A 17,315-nucleotide genomic window follows, 5' to 3' on the forward strand; every position below is an offset into this window, starting at 1 on the left:
GGAAGTACTGACCAAGAATAAAGCCTTTCTTGGCTCGAGGAGCTCAAGACGACTAGTCCTTCTCTCCTATCAGCTACACAGCCCAAGGAAAGCTATGCGGATGATTTGGTATTTGGCACTTCAGCATGAGGAAATCCTGAACACTAGCAGGGATGAATATGCAGAAGTGGTCAACTAATGACATGCTGCAACAGACACTATGGAAAAAAGAATGATGCTGGATTTACTCGTGATACCACATAGCAACGCAGAGTGAGAGGGTTTCTAGTACGGTGCGAAAAACTAGGACGGAATTCCGCTCATCAATGTACAACACAACCCTCCAAAACCTGCTGCTAGTGAAAGGCCATCAGTCTGGACCATGCTTTGAGCAGGCTACTCCGAAAAATTTTTGAAGCAAGCAAAGTCTGCTACTGCAAGGTCCCTGCAAAAGGACTCGTGGAACACTGCCTGACAGTTTCAACGAACCCCCCTCCCCCAGACATGGAAACTCTGAATGCCCCCCCCCCCCCCCCCCCGTTGTCGCAAATGAAAAGTCTCCTGACTTTTGATCTTGCCAGGCATGAAAATTCATAACACACATGAAAACATTAAAGCCTCCTACAGTATGCCTTCTCAATACATGCAAATAAAGCCACATGCTACCTCAGTACTGCATCCTGGCAGGACACACTTCCTGCAGTACTGCTGAAGTAGTTGGCATATGTTTCTCTCACATACCGAGCTGCTTGGGCAAAATTACGTGCCTGGGTGCGAGCCACTGGCAACGGTGGCTGTGCGAGCTGCTCACGCCACTGGCCAGACCGTTGGTGCCCGAATCCATTGACAGAATCGGCATATGCAGGACCACAGTACGCATCATCACCCTCTGTGCGCCTGTGCATCAGGAAATTGTGCAGCACACAAAGGGCTTTGACGACCTCTTCAGCATTCTTGGGATCTTCCCCCATTGCCCTTTCAAGAATCCTCCAGCGTGTCACGAGGATACCGAAGGCGTTCTCTGCGCACCTCCTGCGTGATGAAAGAAACACATTGCCTTTTCAGTCCTTAGAATTATTGCTTAGACATCTTTGTGATACTGCTAGACAAGGCTCTTGTGGTACAGAAGAGGCAAGAAACAACGTTTAACACCGAGCAGAAGTCACAAAAATTTGTCGCACCTGCTGGTCTCATGACTGTAGGTCTCAATAAGTATGAAATCTGAGAAGCCAGTAGTGAAATTAATAGTTGGGAAACGCATAACAGTTCACGCATTTATCCTTTCATCTGCACAAAAAGTTCATTTATGATAGAAAGTTCTCGTGCTGTTAGGCATGGTAAGACACCTGCACTGTTATCACTACATTTAAGGAAAATATTCATTTGCATGATGGGGGTCTTAGTGCATGAAGTTTTATCTTTTCCAAGAAGTACTAGTAAGTTTGTGTCTAGGGTAAAAGAGGCAATAGCCCTGTCACACGAGCTTCTGTGAACACCTTTTAACTCCTCCATCTTCATCACAAGGATGATGCACTCAGTGGCACATGATAGCACTCTCGCTAAGTGCTTTATCAATTTAAACTGATTGAATGCTTCCCCTTAGTGTGTATTTAGGATAGGGAATGCATAACTAAGGGGCTCATTTTTGTCTATACATAGACAAAATGGCACTTATAGGTGCATGGCAGCTTCTGTTATATGTCTCTTAGTGACAGTGAGACATGGTGACAACATTAAAGGTCAAGCTCCAGTAGGAAGCCTCGTGCGCCCTTATCTCAAAAGGGTTTGTGGGTCCTTTTGTGAGAAGGATACAAGGATGAGGCTTTGAGAGAGCTTCACCTTGCTCTGCTCAGGCGGTAGTTGAAGATCCGTTTCCTGTCTTCGAGCTCTCGTCCAGTGTATGGCCTCAGGAAGTCTGGCCGGAGCTGGAAAGCCTCGTCCCCGACAAACACACACGGAGCTTGCTGCATGGTGTTTGGCAAGGCCAAGCTTCTCGGCAGCTGCAACTGGCCTTGCTCCAAGCGCTGCCCAAACTGCGACTGGTGGAGGACTCCTCCATCGCTCTGCTTGCCATAGGCGCCAATATCCACGACCAAAAACTTGTAGTCACTATCGACTATGGCAAGGAGGACGATGGAGTATGTGCCCTGTAAAAATAGTCCATTTAAGAACAACATACACCATTCTTAAATTGTACATTACGTAATTTGTGACAAAGCTTTCACATTGTTTCTAGATGGCTTGTAGATAGGGCTGTGCAAGTATTTGAAATGATGAACACTAATTATTTGAATAGTCTGCTATTCATACAAAACCTGACAATTTGAAATGGCTGAATATGTGCATTATCTTCAAATTTAAGGTTTACATTATTGGAGTCAAGTGGTGACTAATTTTTCCACAGGAGATTCATTTCCTGCAAGAAGGCCACAAACCAGTTTCTGAGCTAAGACATAGCGCACATAACTTCTCAATATTTTCCAATCTTTAAATAAGAATGCGTCACCTTTTTTAGGCAGCCTACGAATTTGTTGTCTGGAGCTTAGCAAGCTAGGTATTATTTACCTGATCTCACCATGGTATGCAGGACAGATATAGGGTGTATACGCTGAGCTCAATCTGCAAGCTGGTAACAGCATTGTTTGGGGCTGCGATGCCATATTGCTGGTCAAGAGTCACGCAGGATGTTGGACAGATACTGGAGATACCTGACAAACTTGTTATAAGTGTTGCATTCGTTATAATTGTTGCATGCTGTTGCACACAGCATTCGTTCGTGTGCAGTGCTACGATGGTGACTAGAAGCGGGCAGTGTGACGGGCAGTGTATCTGTGCCGTGCGAGGAAGAGGAGTGATGAGCCATGAAATGTGTACGAGGACAAGCCTTCGGCTTGTCCTCGTACACCAGCGATGGCTTTGATGCATGACTGCTGCACCTTACCACTCATGAGATAATGACAGCCTTCCAATTATATAAGTTGCTCATGACTAACAAAGTTGTTGTATTCATAAGGGAGTCCTTAATGGCCACAAAGTCAACATGTGGAAGTATTCCAACATCTCACTGCACCTCAAGGACTTGCGAGTCAACACAGCAGCATAAGTTGTTGCACTTAAGTGAATCATCAGCAAACAATGCACCAATGGGCATCCAAGGCAGACTAGGGCACCTTGTAATGAATGCAGGAAATCTGACATCGGAAGCATCTTCGAAACAAACACATAAAATCACAATTGGAAATTTGGCAGCAACTGGGAACACCAGTACTCCTCATATGTGGTGTGTTGAGTACACATATGCCCTATAGCATGCCTATTTGGTACCTGTGCCCCCTGCATACATGTGCTCATCCACACAAGCCCTACCCTCTGCCTGTATTAATGAGGTACTAGTCTGAATGGCAAGAGAAAAGCATGGATGTCACTTTGCTACATAAAAACAGTCTTGTAATATTCTGCACACTGCTAGCATTGCAGGTGCACATAATGGTTGTGCAAAACATTCAAACAGCAACAGTAGGACGCTGCCAAAGTATCATAAAATACTACACCTACCTTATAATTGAAATACATGGTGCCAGAGTTCTTGGGCCGCTTGATGCGAATGTGTTTTCCATCAACTGCACCAATGCAGTTTGGGAACTGCCATGTGCGAGAGAACCCCTCAGCAGTGTGCAGCCACGCAGCAGCGTCTGGCTTCTGAATAGAAGCAAATAAAAATAGTTTTCTCATATCACAGTTTTCGTAGTGCACAACTCATTAGTGTACAGCCTACATTTTGGCAAGTTAATGCAGATGCATCCTGGCAGAAATGATACAAAAATGCAAACAATATGAAGCCCTTGGTTACACTGCACTGTGTGCACCAGCACTCATACGAGCAGCAATACAATGTGTTCATCTCCGTGCCAGAGCAAACCAGTAGTTTTGCATTTGACATGGCAATCCGCACAGCAAGCATTCTTTTTACCGCTCAATGAGACAGGTAACGACCTACCACGGTGGACTGACAATGTATCCAAAGGTGTACAACTTATCTGCATGTCTAAGTGTGCATTTCCTTTTGGACTACACACTACAGATGACGTTATAAGAACACAATAAGAGCGCCGACTAACACCTGAGGATCCTCTATTGTTTGTTACCATCCATGGTATGTGTTTTGCATTCCTGCACTCTCATTCACTATGCACTGAAGCAGAAAGGCTGTAGTTATGAAAGAGGCTGCAAACCAATTATATGTACTCTAAAATTGCTCTGAGGCCACGCAATGTTCATGCACAGAAATGGAAAATGAGGTGCAGTGGTAAAGGACAGTACAACTAATTGTACAATTAATGAATTTAATTTTCTAGAAAATGAGTGCGGTAACATATCTACAGTACTATCATGATAAGACACTGCTTAATTGGACCAGATTCAATGATGGAAGTCGTGTGCTACAGTATGATGTTTGAGAGCAAAATCACAAGCTTTCAACAAAAAGAAGGCAATCTTCCCTCGTAATCCCCACGTACAAAGTAATTCAATATCATGTTGACCGGTAGTATAAATAGGGCCTTTCATATTTCTCAAGGTCCTATGTTTTTGGGAAAAACCAGATAATTTTCAATGTTTCTACCCCAAACTAGTTCGATAAAAATTGTGTTAAACCACATTTTCTCCCAGAATCACACTTCTGTTAATGGCAGGAATAAATCCAGGTGTTACAATACTAATAAACACTGCTCTATTTGTGTGAACAAGTCACAGGGATATATTACTAACATTCATCAAGTATGAACACTAACGTATGCGTTCTTCTTGCTGAATACTCAAGCAATAACCAGGATATATTATATATTTCGGTTATTATTTCTTTCAGGCTTTGAGTTAATAAAAGTTTGTTGCCCTTTTAACCACATTTAAATGAGTAAAATGGCACATCACATTGCATTTACACGCATTGAACACTTGTAAAAACAGCAGTGTACGCTAGGAAACAAATGCACTGCTGATGTTACTCTGCACTGTGAATGGTAACGGTGACTTTTAACTGGACATTTTTTTAACTAGCCTATTTCTAAAGAAGGGTGGCAGATAATTAGTATTCCATTAATTGTGCTGCAAGAGCATAGTGTGATGCAGCTGAACAGAACAACAAGAGACAAGGTTGAAAAGCCTGACAAGTCTAGGATGGACACAGATACTCTGCAAATGCAAAATATATGTTTCGACAAGGACCTGTAAGATAAGCAAATGCATCACACACTATGTGCTTTTTTTTCATTATTTAAATGAAGTGCTCCGAACAAAGTAAAAAAAGAACCAAAAATGTGGTCTTGTGCAGTTTCTATTAAAAATGTAAATGCCTGCCAGTGAGAATTAGTACACATAAGTTCACCATGTAAGCCGTCAGAATATGCTCCTGTAAGTGATATTGCATGTTTGCACCCAAAAAAGACTATTGCCTGCGTTAATTGTTTGTGATAGTTACAAGGACAATCTTGAACATTAAGCTGCCAGGCAGCAATAAACTCCAATTTCTCCCTGTTATGTTTTCATTCCTAATAACGAATTTTGACTTAACAAATTCTAAAAAAGAATCATAATGGAAACACAAACGACTATAAGAATAAATGATGCATCATGGACACAAATTAAGACAAACTGCAAAGCATTCGAACAACATTTTTAACCTGTATTGAGATGATCGGTTGAATTTCTATTAGCTAGCATGACATCACTGAGTGCTGCCAAACACTACAAACAAGCTGCTACTGGCACGCCTCTTTGCAGCACAGCAATGCACTTCACTGCACTTTGCTGCTCAGCCACACCACACTCGTCTGTAGAAATCAGTGCACAATGTGAATCCAGCTTTATAAAGTGACCACATATCTAGCGCATTAATATGTACAAGCATAGCAATGGTGGCATGTGACTGAAAATTCTGCATTTAGCATGACTTGTTTCATCCAGAATTTTACACATGAATGTACTTACGGGCATGTATATTGGCTGAAGCCTGCGCCACAGCGCCTTGCATGTGACTCTGACAGCCAGGCGTGCAGTGGATATGCCCACTCGGAAGGAGAGTGCAATGTCTTGAATCAGGTCTCCAGAAGACAAATACCTGCATTGATGTTGTGGAATATACATTTCATAATAACTGCTTTATGGACCATTAGAAGTACGTGAAAAGGCTGAAAATGAAGCCACAGATCATTCTGCATGGTATTCTACAGCAGATGGCCAGTGTTGGGACACGGGGCCGCACTACAACTCATGGCATTGTTACCTGAGCGTCATGGCCAGTTGTTCCGCTGATGAAATGGGCTCCCTAATGCAATAAAGCCTTTGCAGGTCCCTTCCAACAAGACTTAGCAGGAAATCAAACTGCTGGGGAACCATGCGGTAGTATTTTTTGAAGTAGTCGATGTCGCCATCCCGCATTTTTTCCATCTGCAGCAGGAAGCAGACTTTTAGTAATTTTCTTTTTAAGCACACACAAAAAAATCGCGGAATGCACTTGGCGAATAATGTGAACTTGCACTTGGGTCAGCGATATATGCGAGTACAATGCCCATTCGATCAAAACTAGCGCAGCGTCACCTCGTCGCTTGCCACTGAAACCACATGCGGGCGACGAAGAGGTAGCGCGGTGCGCTTCTCTACATTTTCGTAGTGAACGGCGGACTCGCAGTTTTCACTTACATCGACTTCCACTGCTACTCCACGTGAAGTTTACCAAAAATAGCACGTACAAGTTTTCCAACTTTCTGGAACGTGCATTCAATTCTCGACAGGAAATGAGTTTCTTTGGCTTTCAAATCTCGAGTTTAACATTTTAAAAGAGCACAACGCACGAAACACTGCCACAGATTCCCGCCGGCTTTTCATTACCTAGTCGCTCGAAACATCACATCGAGCTGCGAGCGACAAGCGATATCGTCACGCGAAATTGCTCAAATTGGGTTTTAAGCTGTCGAAAGGTTCTGGCGCGTGTAATTAGTAGCATTGTGCAAGCGATAACAAAACATACGATACGTACCGTGGTGAAAAACTCGCTCTCGGCGTGTCGCGTTCTCCACGAGGGTCGGACCCACCATCTGCGCCGGCGTTCTTCTTCCAGGCTTTTTTGAATAAGAAGAACTTTCTTTTTCAGTAACAGCAGTCTTTTGCGGCGCTGAGTAAGGACCATTTCAGTTTCGCTCACGCCTGACTTGCGGAAAGCACGAAGCAAGAAGCAGCAGCACGGAACACAAACTAACACTTACTTGCAGTCCCTGCCTTCGTACTGCCATTGTTACCAACATCTCAGTACTAGTTTCTTCCGCGTACAACCGATAATGTATCACTACATATACTACATTGTTTATTTGCATAAATCCATGCCGATGTTAACTTATTTTATTTCTCCGCATCATTTTTATATGTTTAATTATGGAGAAAAAGAACATTTGGCGACTTTTTTTTTTTTGTTGCTGTTGTATGGTCGGTCGGGCAACACTGTTTTGGGCGGAGCTACAACTAACCGGCGCCGCGATGATTTTCCGCACCGTGTGTCTCGAATTGACGTGAGCGGCAAGCCGAAGCATCCGAAAATCGGATTGCCGCACGCCGGATCCGTCGCCGCGTCGTACCGTGTGTCTCGCGCTTTAGTCGATGCTAACAGAGGTGGTACGACTAATCCGTGACGGAAGCGCCTCTCTAGTCGTTGGTGGAACGAAAACGTGAGAAGCGTAGGACGCGCAAGACGGGCTGTGCGGCAACGGCGGCTACGATATGGCGCCAGAGTAGCGCGCGCCGTTTGTACGGAAAAAAAGCGCTGCAGGAACGGAAGTCTAAATGCGGCGGCACCTGTGGATCGCATCCACGCGTCCGCCACGCGCTGCCTCTCGCGATCGCTCGGTTAGCCATGCATACGCTCCCAATTTCGCTCCGTTTGGATCGTGCCGCACGAGACAGATTGTTTGCTCCAGTCAATGTATCGCGAAATTACAACATGTATAGAGCTGCGCTCAAAGTTCGCATCAGGAGGTATCCTAATCGTGGGTGATTTTTTCTTTCATCGTCTTTCTTTTCCCCCTTCTCCGAGCGTAGGATTATCAATTGGGCACCGCCTTGTTTGCCTTTCCTTCATCGTTTCTCTCTCTTTTCGCTGCCATGCCGTCGTCACCATTCCGTCGTCGGTCCGTCTTTGTCATGCTTTCCATCGTTGTCATGCGTGGTATTCGCCTGTACGAGAGCGACAGGTTTTCGCAGAGCGTCGCGTTAAGCTTTGCGAGATTAAAAATAAAGTTGTTTCCATCCATCCATTCCCATGTATAGCGCGCGGGTACCGCATAAACTTATAGCCTAATGACTCGCTGTAGAATAACCAGAGCCGCGACCTTGTGATTCGAAGCACATCTGCTCGGCTCTGGCCAGGTGGTGGGTCTGAATTCTAGAGCTAGATTAGGTGTAGGGGGTGTGTGATTGTAGCGCACCCACAAAGCCGTTGGCGGAATTTGAATCCGGTAGCCGGTGGGATGATGGCGTGGATCCTCCGCCTGATGAGTGATCGAGATTGAAGTGCGCTGTCGCTGGCCTGACGTGCTTGGCAGAATGCAGCGTATGGCTCAGCTTCAACCCAGCCCAGTTGGGTGACCGCCACGGTGACGCGACGGGCTGGTGTTGATGTCCCACTGTCAATCTTTCTATTTCTCCTTTTTTGGTTGTTGTTGTTATTAATATTATTATTATTAGTATTATTATTATTATTATTATTATTATTATTATTATTATTAAGCGCGGAGTGCTTGAAGCTTGCTTTCCCTCTGCCGCGGGTCGATCTGCCCGGTGTGTCAATACTTCCGGAAGTGGCCCACATTTTTGCCCAGGGACACGACAGATGCATTCGTGGGTAGAGGTACACAGCTTCGCTGTAAACTTCGGGCTCCTAATGAACACTATGCCTCGAAATTCGGTCGAATTTAACTTTCTCTTTCAAATGGAACAGGTTTCATTCAAATTAGTCCAGAAGCTGTTTCATAAAAGCGTTTCTCTGCGTTTTTCATGTACTTGAATAGACGGCATAGGAGTATTATTCGAGCTAAAGGTCCTAATAATAAGGTTCAGAAGCGTTTACTGAGTCAGAACTTCTCGAATGCGTAGAAGCACTTTAGACTACGTTGGGTAAGACTGACGTGTGGCACTGATGTTTCGGCGTGAAGTTCAAAAATTAAACTTTGACTTTAAATGTCTCTTTTGTTAATAAATCTGCTGCCTCAAAATTTACAATACTGGAGTTTTGAAAGAGTACTTATTAGTCTAGGTATTACTTGTGTGCGAAAATTAATTTTTGAAGCCAAATGGAAGGCTAATCTACGACTGCTGGAAGCTCCCTCGAATCGACTATGTTATACGTTTCTAAGCACAACCGTTTTCACCACTGACATAAGACACATATATCGGTAGGTTTTCTCTTTCTTTCTTCAAAACCAAAAAGAATTTAAAAAAATAGCTTGTCGCAGATAGAATAGTTCTATTCGTTGAGCTGGATAAATCAAAGAGGCGGACAATACTTAAAATTAATTAATTTACTCAACCTCCTGCAATTTACGAAGGGCAGCTGGTGAGTACGCAAGGCGTATCCACTTGAAAGTAATTCTGAGCATGGCAGTGGCTTCCAAATATTGATTCCCAACGTGTGCGACGAAATACATATAGGCATTCGTTACTTGTTTTTTTTTCAATGCATAAAACGACGGTTTGCTTGAAGAGTGGAACAACAGTGCATTTTTACCCCAAGTATTACGGCGCATATCTCGAAACGCGTGCGATCCTTAAAATTCGTTCCATGTGGATGTCTCTTGCAAACTCATTGGCTTGAAACTCTTAATTAATTTCAATATCTGTCGTAAGGAAATGTCTTTCAAGTTTAGGTAGCATTCTTTTGTTAATTAGTGAATTATGCAGTTTCATTTCGCCTGCGAGGAAAGTCCACCGCTTCGAGTAATCCAGCTCAGGGACAACACTTACGCTGTCTGCCACGGGCGATTAAAAAGAATTCTTTATGAACTAAAAAAAAACATCCCGTAAGCTTGAAAGCCATAAATTAGAAAGCTAATTATTCAGTGTTATAACTGCTTAGCGAATCCATGCGCGATCTTTCACTAAATAATTATGGTCTCAGCGCGAATAATGTGTTGTCGAAGAAAGGACGCTGTTTATTCCGTTAGATTGTCCCTGAAACACCTAATATTCTCACGCTTTCCTAAGTCTGCCACCACTCGCTTATTGCAGACTGGATCAATGAATTCATGGATGGCGTGAGACGAAACGTCACGTCTGTCATACAAGAAGGCGTCAAGGTGAGCACCTACTGGCATATTTGTTCTCGGCGCTAGATTAGCAACTGTGTTTAGATGACGCATCTGCTATCTTTATAATGTTGGTTGTGGTCCACGGAGACTCCCGCCATGGCATGCTTCATAGGCCGCTGGGCGACTTCAGCATCCTGAACACCACAATTTTGATTTATTATATAGTGACCATGGGATAAAGAGCACACGTGAACAAAAAGCTGCACAGTCCTCGTGCGCCGTTTGTGGATTGTGAACTATAGGATTGTAGAGCAGCGGAGAGCAACGAAGCCGTTGGGAGAGCTCGCGACATCAGACCACATTGGAGTATAGAAGGACAAGCTGTACCGTATATATTCAGAACACTGCGAAGTCGTGGTACTCGTGTCAGAGCTGGCGGGAGGGTGTTCGTTTGTTTGCCCTCAGTTATTGGCTCGTGCCCACTATGGAACATTGGCCAAGATGAGGATACAGTGACGTGAGTGAGTAAAGAAACTTTTTTGCAGGCCCGGCGAGGACGCGTGCTCGTCGCGCACCCGGCTTGTCCCACGTCGGGACAGGCAGGTCTAGCCCACCGGCCCGATCGCGGGCACGCCGTACAGCCAGGATTTGCTTTTCTAGAGCGGGGCTACGCAGAAGCGAGTCCCACTCCTGCTTGATGAACTTGGGGTATGTCGACCCTCACTCCCAAAGCATGTGCGCTAGAGTGGAGGTCTGCCCGCAGGAGAGGCAGTCGTTGTCGCCATACACGTCCGGGTAAGCCTCGTGGAGAACGGTCAGACACGGATACGTGCTCGTCTGCAGAAGTCTTAACGAAACGGCTTGCGCACTATTCAACTTGGGGTGAGGTGGTGGAAAGACCCTTCTAGACATGCAGAAGAATACAATAATATCGTTGTGAGTAGCAGGAGCGTCTCTGTGGCCGTAGGGAGGAGGAGAGTCGGTGCTTCTTGCAGAGGAAGCGCGGTCGGTGAGGTCACACGCAGCCTCGTGAGCAGACTCATTGAGGTTCGGGAGAGCACCCTCAACCGACCCTATGTGAGCGGGAAACCAGCGGATTGAATGATGCGTGAGAGCATATCGACTGGAGCTGCTAAGAAGACGAGCAGCTTGCCTGGCGATGCAACACTTCTGAAAAACCCTAACTGCCGTTTTGGAATCGCTGTATATCTCGGACCCACGACCGTCTAGCAGGGCGAGTGCGATGGCGGCTTGCTTGGCGACTCCGTGGTCTGAAGTGCGAATGGCGATGCTATTGGAAATCTTGCCGCTGGAGTCGACCACAACGATGGCAAAGGTCTTGTCGTTCTTGGCTTCGGCGTTCTTGGGCTTAGGCGTTCTTGGGCTTCGGCAATCTCCTCGGCAGTGTTATGCACCCCCAGCTTGTGGAGATCCTCGGTACTGGTCCTGATGGGTAGCCCGAGTGCCCTCTTGACCACTTTGCGGATGAGAGCGTTGAGCTTCTGTCGTTCCGCTCTGAGCCAGTTGTGCATAGAAATTGTGTACGTAAAGTGACATAGTACGAAGGCATTGATAAGCCTGAGGAGGTTGTTTTCCATCATGCCCGGTGCCAGTTTGCGATTCTGTGAACGAGGTGGAAAGCGTTGTCCGGCTTTGCGCTAATCATGCAGAGAGCGGGTCCGTTCCCGCCGTTAAATTCGACAAACATGCCCAGGACCCGAATAAGGTCCACCCTGGGTATCACAACCCCCCCCCCCCCTCCCCCGCGTCACAAGTGCGAAGACTGATGCTGCTTTCGGAGACTGGCTTTCAATCTTTGGGTGTGCCTCCCTTCTCTTTTCTGTAAAGCAGAAGCTCCGACTTGGCGAGGGAGCATCGAAATCCGGTGGGGCGGAGACACTTCTCGATCACGTCGAGCGCATCCTGCATGGTTTCTTCGATTCTGCCCTCGCAGCCGCCGGAGCACCATAGGGTGATGTCGTCGGTGTATGTGGTGTGCTTGACGCCCTCTATGCGTGCCAACCTCTCGGAAAGACCAATCATACAGATGCTAAACAATGTGGGTGAGATGACGGCGCCCTGAGGAGTGCCCTGCCCTCCGAGGGGCACATCGTCAGCGCGGAAGTCCCCAATGGCTTTTTTCACATTTCGCAGGCGTTCTTCGCAACTGTGATGACCCTAATATGGGGGCAAAGGTTCGTGCACTCAAATGTTTTCACGGTTCTCTTAGGCGGAGCCTCCGTGAACCCAATTCAGGACAAAGCCGTTGGTTTGAACACACACGCAAACTTTTATTGGAACGAAAAGAAGCTTAAAATAAATAGAAGAAAATAGAAAACAGAAAAGAAACACTCAAATAGACATAATCGCAGAAAGAAACACACTTGGGGCTAGTATGGAGCTACCTAGTGCGCGAGTCCGGGCTTGCCACGACGGCAGGGACACATTACATTGTCGACGCGGCGATGCGGCGACAAGTTGACGAAAGGAGTCGCGCCGGTCTCACCAAAGGTCGTGGTGTAAGTTGGTTGACCGGGCGACCGGAGCTGGCCAGCTCTGGCTTGGAGAGGTAAAGCAGGCGGCTTGGTTGCACAAGCAGACGGCGGCGGCGCTCTGGCCGGGCAGCTGGGTGTAGAGCTCGGGCCCGTAGCCCGACTGCTCTTGTCCTGCCCACGGGCACAGAAGCTCGAACGCCGGTCTCGGGCAGCAGGAGGCACGACAGACGGGGGCGCCGTTCTGGCCTGGCAGCTGGCGTAAAACTCGGGCCCGAAGCCCGACTGTTCTCGTCGTACCCACGAGCACAGAAGCTCACCGGCCTTGAGGAGCTGGCGGCACGCTCGGGTTGACGGGCGACGCACAGGAACGGGTTGGCAGGAGGCCCCGGTCGGGTGAAGTCCTGGTGGCTCGCGTCCGGAACCCGACGGCCCGTCTTCAACGCCCGCTCCGGTGGTTGACCTCCTCCTGCCGCCACTTCCTGGAACTCTCCTGGCGTCTCTCCTGCGTCTTCCCCATTCTGCCAGCGCACCATGCTTTTTCTTCTCTCTGGCCGATTAGGCATTCTCGGATTGGCTGCCTGACGACCCGTGGTCTTTTCTAATTGGTTTACTTTTCTTCTTTTAGTTGTTTTTCTTGCGCCGCGCGTTCTCGTGCCGGACGCTCTTCGGCGCCGTTGTTTTCCTCCTTCCAGCATGGAATTTGCCCCGGCGCGCGCACTCCTTGTCGTCTGCTCCTGACCGTCCCGATCACTGCACCATGTCGCGTACCACACATCACAGCAACCCGCAACATGGCATTTTTTCACATTTCGCCGGCTTTCTTCACAACCCGGAAAAAAGGACCAGGTGAGAAGCATCGCAAAGAAAACAAATCGATCGGTGGTTTCTGAAGGTGCTCTACAAATCTGCTTATCATTCTTGGGGTCATCAGCCAATAATTAAAAAGTTGGGTAATTAAAAATTAATCTGTGAGTTATGAGGAAAAAAAAAATAATCTGAGTTGCTGTAGGCTATTGCGAATAGTATGCGTTCGGTTCAGTTCGATTCCGACGCACCTTTCATTTTTAAATTCTCGGCTCAAGTTATGTGGGACACCCTGTATATAAACTCGTTTTTTTTATTCACATACCCTAAAGGCCCTTTACAGACATTACATAGGGGATTATTCCATTAGGGATTCCACATAGGGGATTGCTATCCCATTACTCGCATAATTTCTCAGAGTATTCTACCTATACTGACTTGCTTGATTTCCACTAAAGAATCTTGCATCTTCAAATACCATTCTTTCCTTAAAATCATTCGACACTTCTCATAATTTCTGTACCTTGGGCTTCTGATACTCTGCATTCACCATTTTTGCTTGTTTCTGACTAGAAATGTCTTCTTTAATTTCGAGCTTAAATTTTACCTTTGGAACACACGGAAGGGCTTGCCATTGCATATCTGCATAAAAGGGAAACATGTTTCATGCGAAATCCAATTGAAGATTGATGAATGCAGCTTGCAGTGTGATATGACTGAATGATCCACAAAAGTAACTCATCTCACTTGATAAATTAAAGCACTTATTAGTGTGATGTACAAGATACGTTGCACTAACGTGGTGGGTTCTCTTGCTTATACAGCAAAAGAATCGGTGCGCGCGAAAAAAATTATTTTTGCATACCCCTTGTAACACTGATTTAAGGAAAATGAGCTGGAGCTGTCCACATAATCTGCTTATTTTTCCTGCGAGTATGGTCAACAAAAATGTGTCCCAGCTGCTTAGTGGTATTTGAGATTATGTCAGTATTGCATATGTGCCTGTTGTCTAAAATAACTGAATTTTGAAAATGCTCGCAGGGATCTGATGTGCATATCTGCAGTTTATGGATACATGTAAAAGACTCAGCATCAAGTGCAAGTGAACGGACCTACAGGCCCGAAGTCGATCATGCAATTAGATTCGCTGCACAAATTTGTGACCAAAAAAGATATTCCACATGAAATGGCATGCAAGGAAGTGTTGAAAATATCGCACAGTTAAAAAACGCCTACGCTAATAATATGTGGGTTGATACACTCGTTATGCAAAACGGAGGTGAGGCGTGCAGACAGGACACAAGAATAGAGTATTTACAAGCAAACATGCAACACGAGCGCCGCCCACTTCTCTACTCTTGTGTCCTGTCTGCACGCCTCACCTCTGTTTTGCATAATGAATCCTTACCAACTAGCTCAGCTTTCTGTCGTTCTAAGTCTCGATGCGCTCGATTTCGTCTGCATTAGGCACTCGCCTCTTGATTACTTCGTGGCACAGAAATACTCGACATCAGACTGTTTTTCTGCTGTGGCCTTTGTAGAAGCATGATTGTTCAAAGTGCAACAATTAAACAGATTCTTTGAGTTGCTTGTGGCTTCGCCAGTACAATTCCGGTGCGCTGGTCCGCCTGTCCAGCAATTTCCTACTGAAGGGAAACCTGCAAATAAAAACGCCGCTCCGCATGTAGAAAAATGCTCTACTGTGACGCTTCTCAAACGATTGTGATGCCCCACAAGAGCTGCCTACTCGCGTGATATTCTCAACAAGGAGATACATTCGTTTACTTACATGTGAAGGTATATGCCTGGGCACTTCGGGGCTTCGGTGGCACAGAAGGCACGAGTGTGCCATAGCGTCCGATGTCGACGCGCGATCGCATGTCAAACCTAAACTGTACGAAACTACTACGCATCCAAAAAACAGATTAGAAACCGAAATTCGCGTCATCCTTTATTAAATGAATGCGTAGTTCCTGATTTACATAAGTCACGGACTTAGTGATCGCTTTCTGTAAACTTAATATTAACCCACCACCTTCATAAAACCTCAAGTATGCGTATTTAGATGACAGAGCATACGGTGACCTGTACTTGTTTTCAGCTCTGTCAATAGTAATTCCGCTGGCCACATTGACCAGTAGCAACAGGGCGGCGCCCTAGAGGTTCCCAATTTTCCGGCCCAGCTTTTCCTCAAGAGTTGTTCTACTAACTCTATGGCGCCAAGGGCGTGCCTCCTCTTTCGGCAACTATCTTTATATCCTCGATCGAATGCGAACAGGGTACATGCGGCGCATTCTTGCACCTACGCTTTCGCTCAAACGAATACGTTAAAATACAACAAATGAAATAACGAACCTGATTATTTCTTTAAGTGTCTGTTTTTCGTTTTGAATGCTAGAAATTTCTGATGACAAACGGAGATCGAGCAAATTATTAAATTTTGCACTTTTTGCCGCGAGTGGCGACAGTGAGGCGAAAGCTTAGAAGCGGATACATTGAAGCGGGTCGCACGCACGAGGCAGTTCATAGGGTGAGGAGTCGCCTAGGGGCGCTACAGTGCTATTCTCAATAATGTCAGTGATCACCACTCTTTCTCTATTAGGTGAATAGAAACGCAGCGCCGTGGTACGACTGTTCATCGCAGGCGCCTTAAGGCCCCCGCTTTACCAACTAGAAACGATACACTAGTCATAAATACGGGAGCAACGGCCGTCGCTAAAAATGGCGGTCCGTCGTGCCCGTAGTGACGCAGTTTAGTGAAAATGTACCAGTTTATCTTTGTGCGCGAAGCCTCGGCGATGCATTGCGAAGAAGGGCGTGCTTCCCATCGACACAATTTATCGCTTGTCATCGCTATCCCAGTGAAAGTGCCTCTGAGCGCATGTACGCAGTATTTGAGTGTTTTGTGCGCACCAAGGTGCTTGCGGATTACTTATGCTGGAGCCAGCAGCGATCGCAGAAGGATATCGTAACGACACCGCAGCAATTGCATTTTGGCAGGTGAGGGCTCTTGTGTGCGGTTATGGAATGAGACTTGGAACCGAGGAAGCTGTTGGAACTGTTGAGCGCGCAGCGCTTGTGATGAAGAAATGCCATTGCACTGGGTCTAGAGAGCGAGTGATTCTCGGACGCTGATCGTGTTTACGACGTTGTGGCTCCGAGACATCACCGATGACAGAGCAGCCATCTCAAACGACTGCTGCGATACGCACTCCTCAGCATCGTCGTCACCCTCGGCGCATCGATGCCTTGCAAGCAGCTACAGTGACGTGCCGATAATTATTTAACTGTGCGCTACGTCGCCACAATGCAGGCAATGAAACCGTGCTGTGGGGCCATCTCAGCCCGACAAGCCAGCGACAGTCAACGCTTTGTTTTTGATAGTAGTGCGCAGTACATCACCGATGAGAGTGTGTTGTGCGTGTTTTATGTCGGTGGTGAATATTGTTGATGCCTCTCAGCTCGGCACCGCGTCGCTGTTGCCGAAAGATAAGTTGGGCGTGGCCCAACCGTGGTGGGTGCGCGCACAAGAGTTAGATGCCTCGCGCGGGGCGTGGCCTCTGTCATTGATTGACAGGCGAACTCGTGCTAAACTCGTACATCGCGAAACCCCCTCCGAGTTCAACTCGGGAACATGGCGGCGGCAGCCTGTGTTATTGCAGCCAGCGGCAGCAAGCGTCAGTATGACCGTCTGTACCCGTTCGCGTACATGACCGCCGTGGAGTTTCAGCGTCATTTTGGCCTGTCG

General features: G+C 46.6%; 1 protein-coding gene across 1 annotated transcript; it reads right to left on the reverse strand.

Annotated features, from left to right (window-relative positions):
* Window positions 1-615: 615 nt before the first annotated feature.
* LOC129381218 (uncharacterized) lies at window positions 616-3,888 on the reverse strand. The gene is made up of 3 exons (XM_055063906.2): window positions 3,535-3,888; window positions 1,819-2,126; window positions 616-1,011 (listed from the first exon to the last, which is right to left on the reverse strand). The coding sequence occupies exons 1-3, from the start codon at window positions 3,709-3,711 to the stop codon at window positions 642-644; spliced, it is 855 nt and encodes a 284-aa protein (XP_054919881.1). The 5' UTR covers window positions 3,712-3,888; the 3' UTR covers window positions 616-641.
* Window positions 3,889-17,315: the final 13,427 nt, after the last annotated feature.

Source organism: Dermacentor andersoni, chromosome 4, assembly GCF_023375885.2.
Source record: "Dermacentor andersoni chromosome 4, qqDerAnde1_hic_scaffold, whole genome shotgun sequence".
Lineage (NCBI taxonomy): Eukaryota > Metazoa > Arthropoda > Arachnida > Ixodida > Ixodidae > Dermacentor > Dermacentor andersoni.

Bases quoted from the DNA above. Each gene is read 5' to 3' on its own strand.
- LOC129381218 (XM_055063906.2), bottom strand. From the start codon at position 3,711: ATGAGAAAACTATTTTTATTTGCTTCTATTCAGAAGCCAGACGCTGCT. The intron at 2,127-3,534 runs GTAGGTGTAGTA...CTATTTTTACAG, and splicing joins CCATGTATTTCAATTATAAG to GGCACATACTCCATCGTCCT. The intron at 1,012-1,818 runs GTGAAGCTCTCT...TTCATCACGCAG, and splicing joins TACCGCCTGAGCAGAGCAAG to GAGGTGCGCAGAGAACGCCT.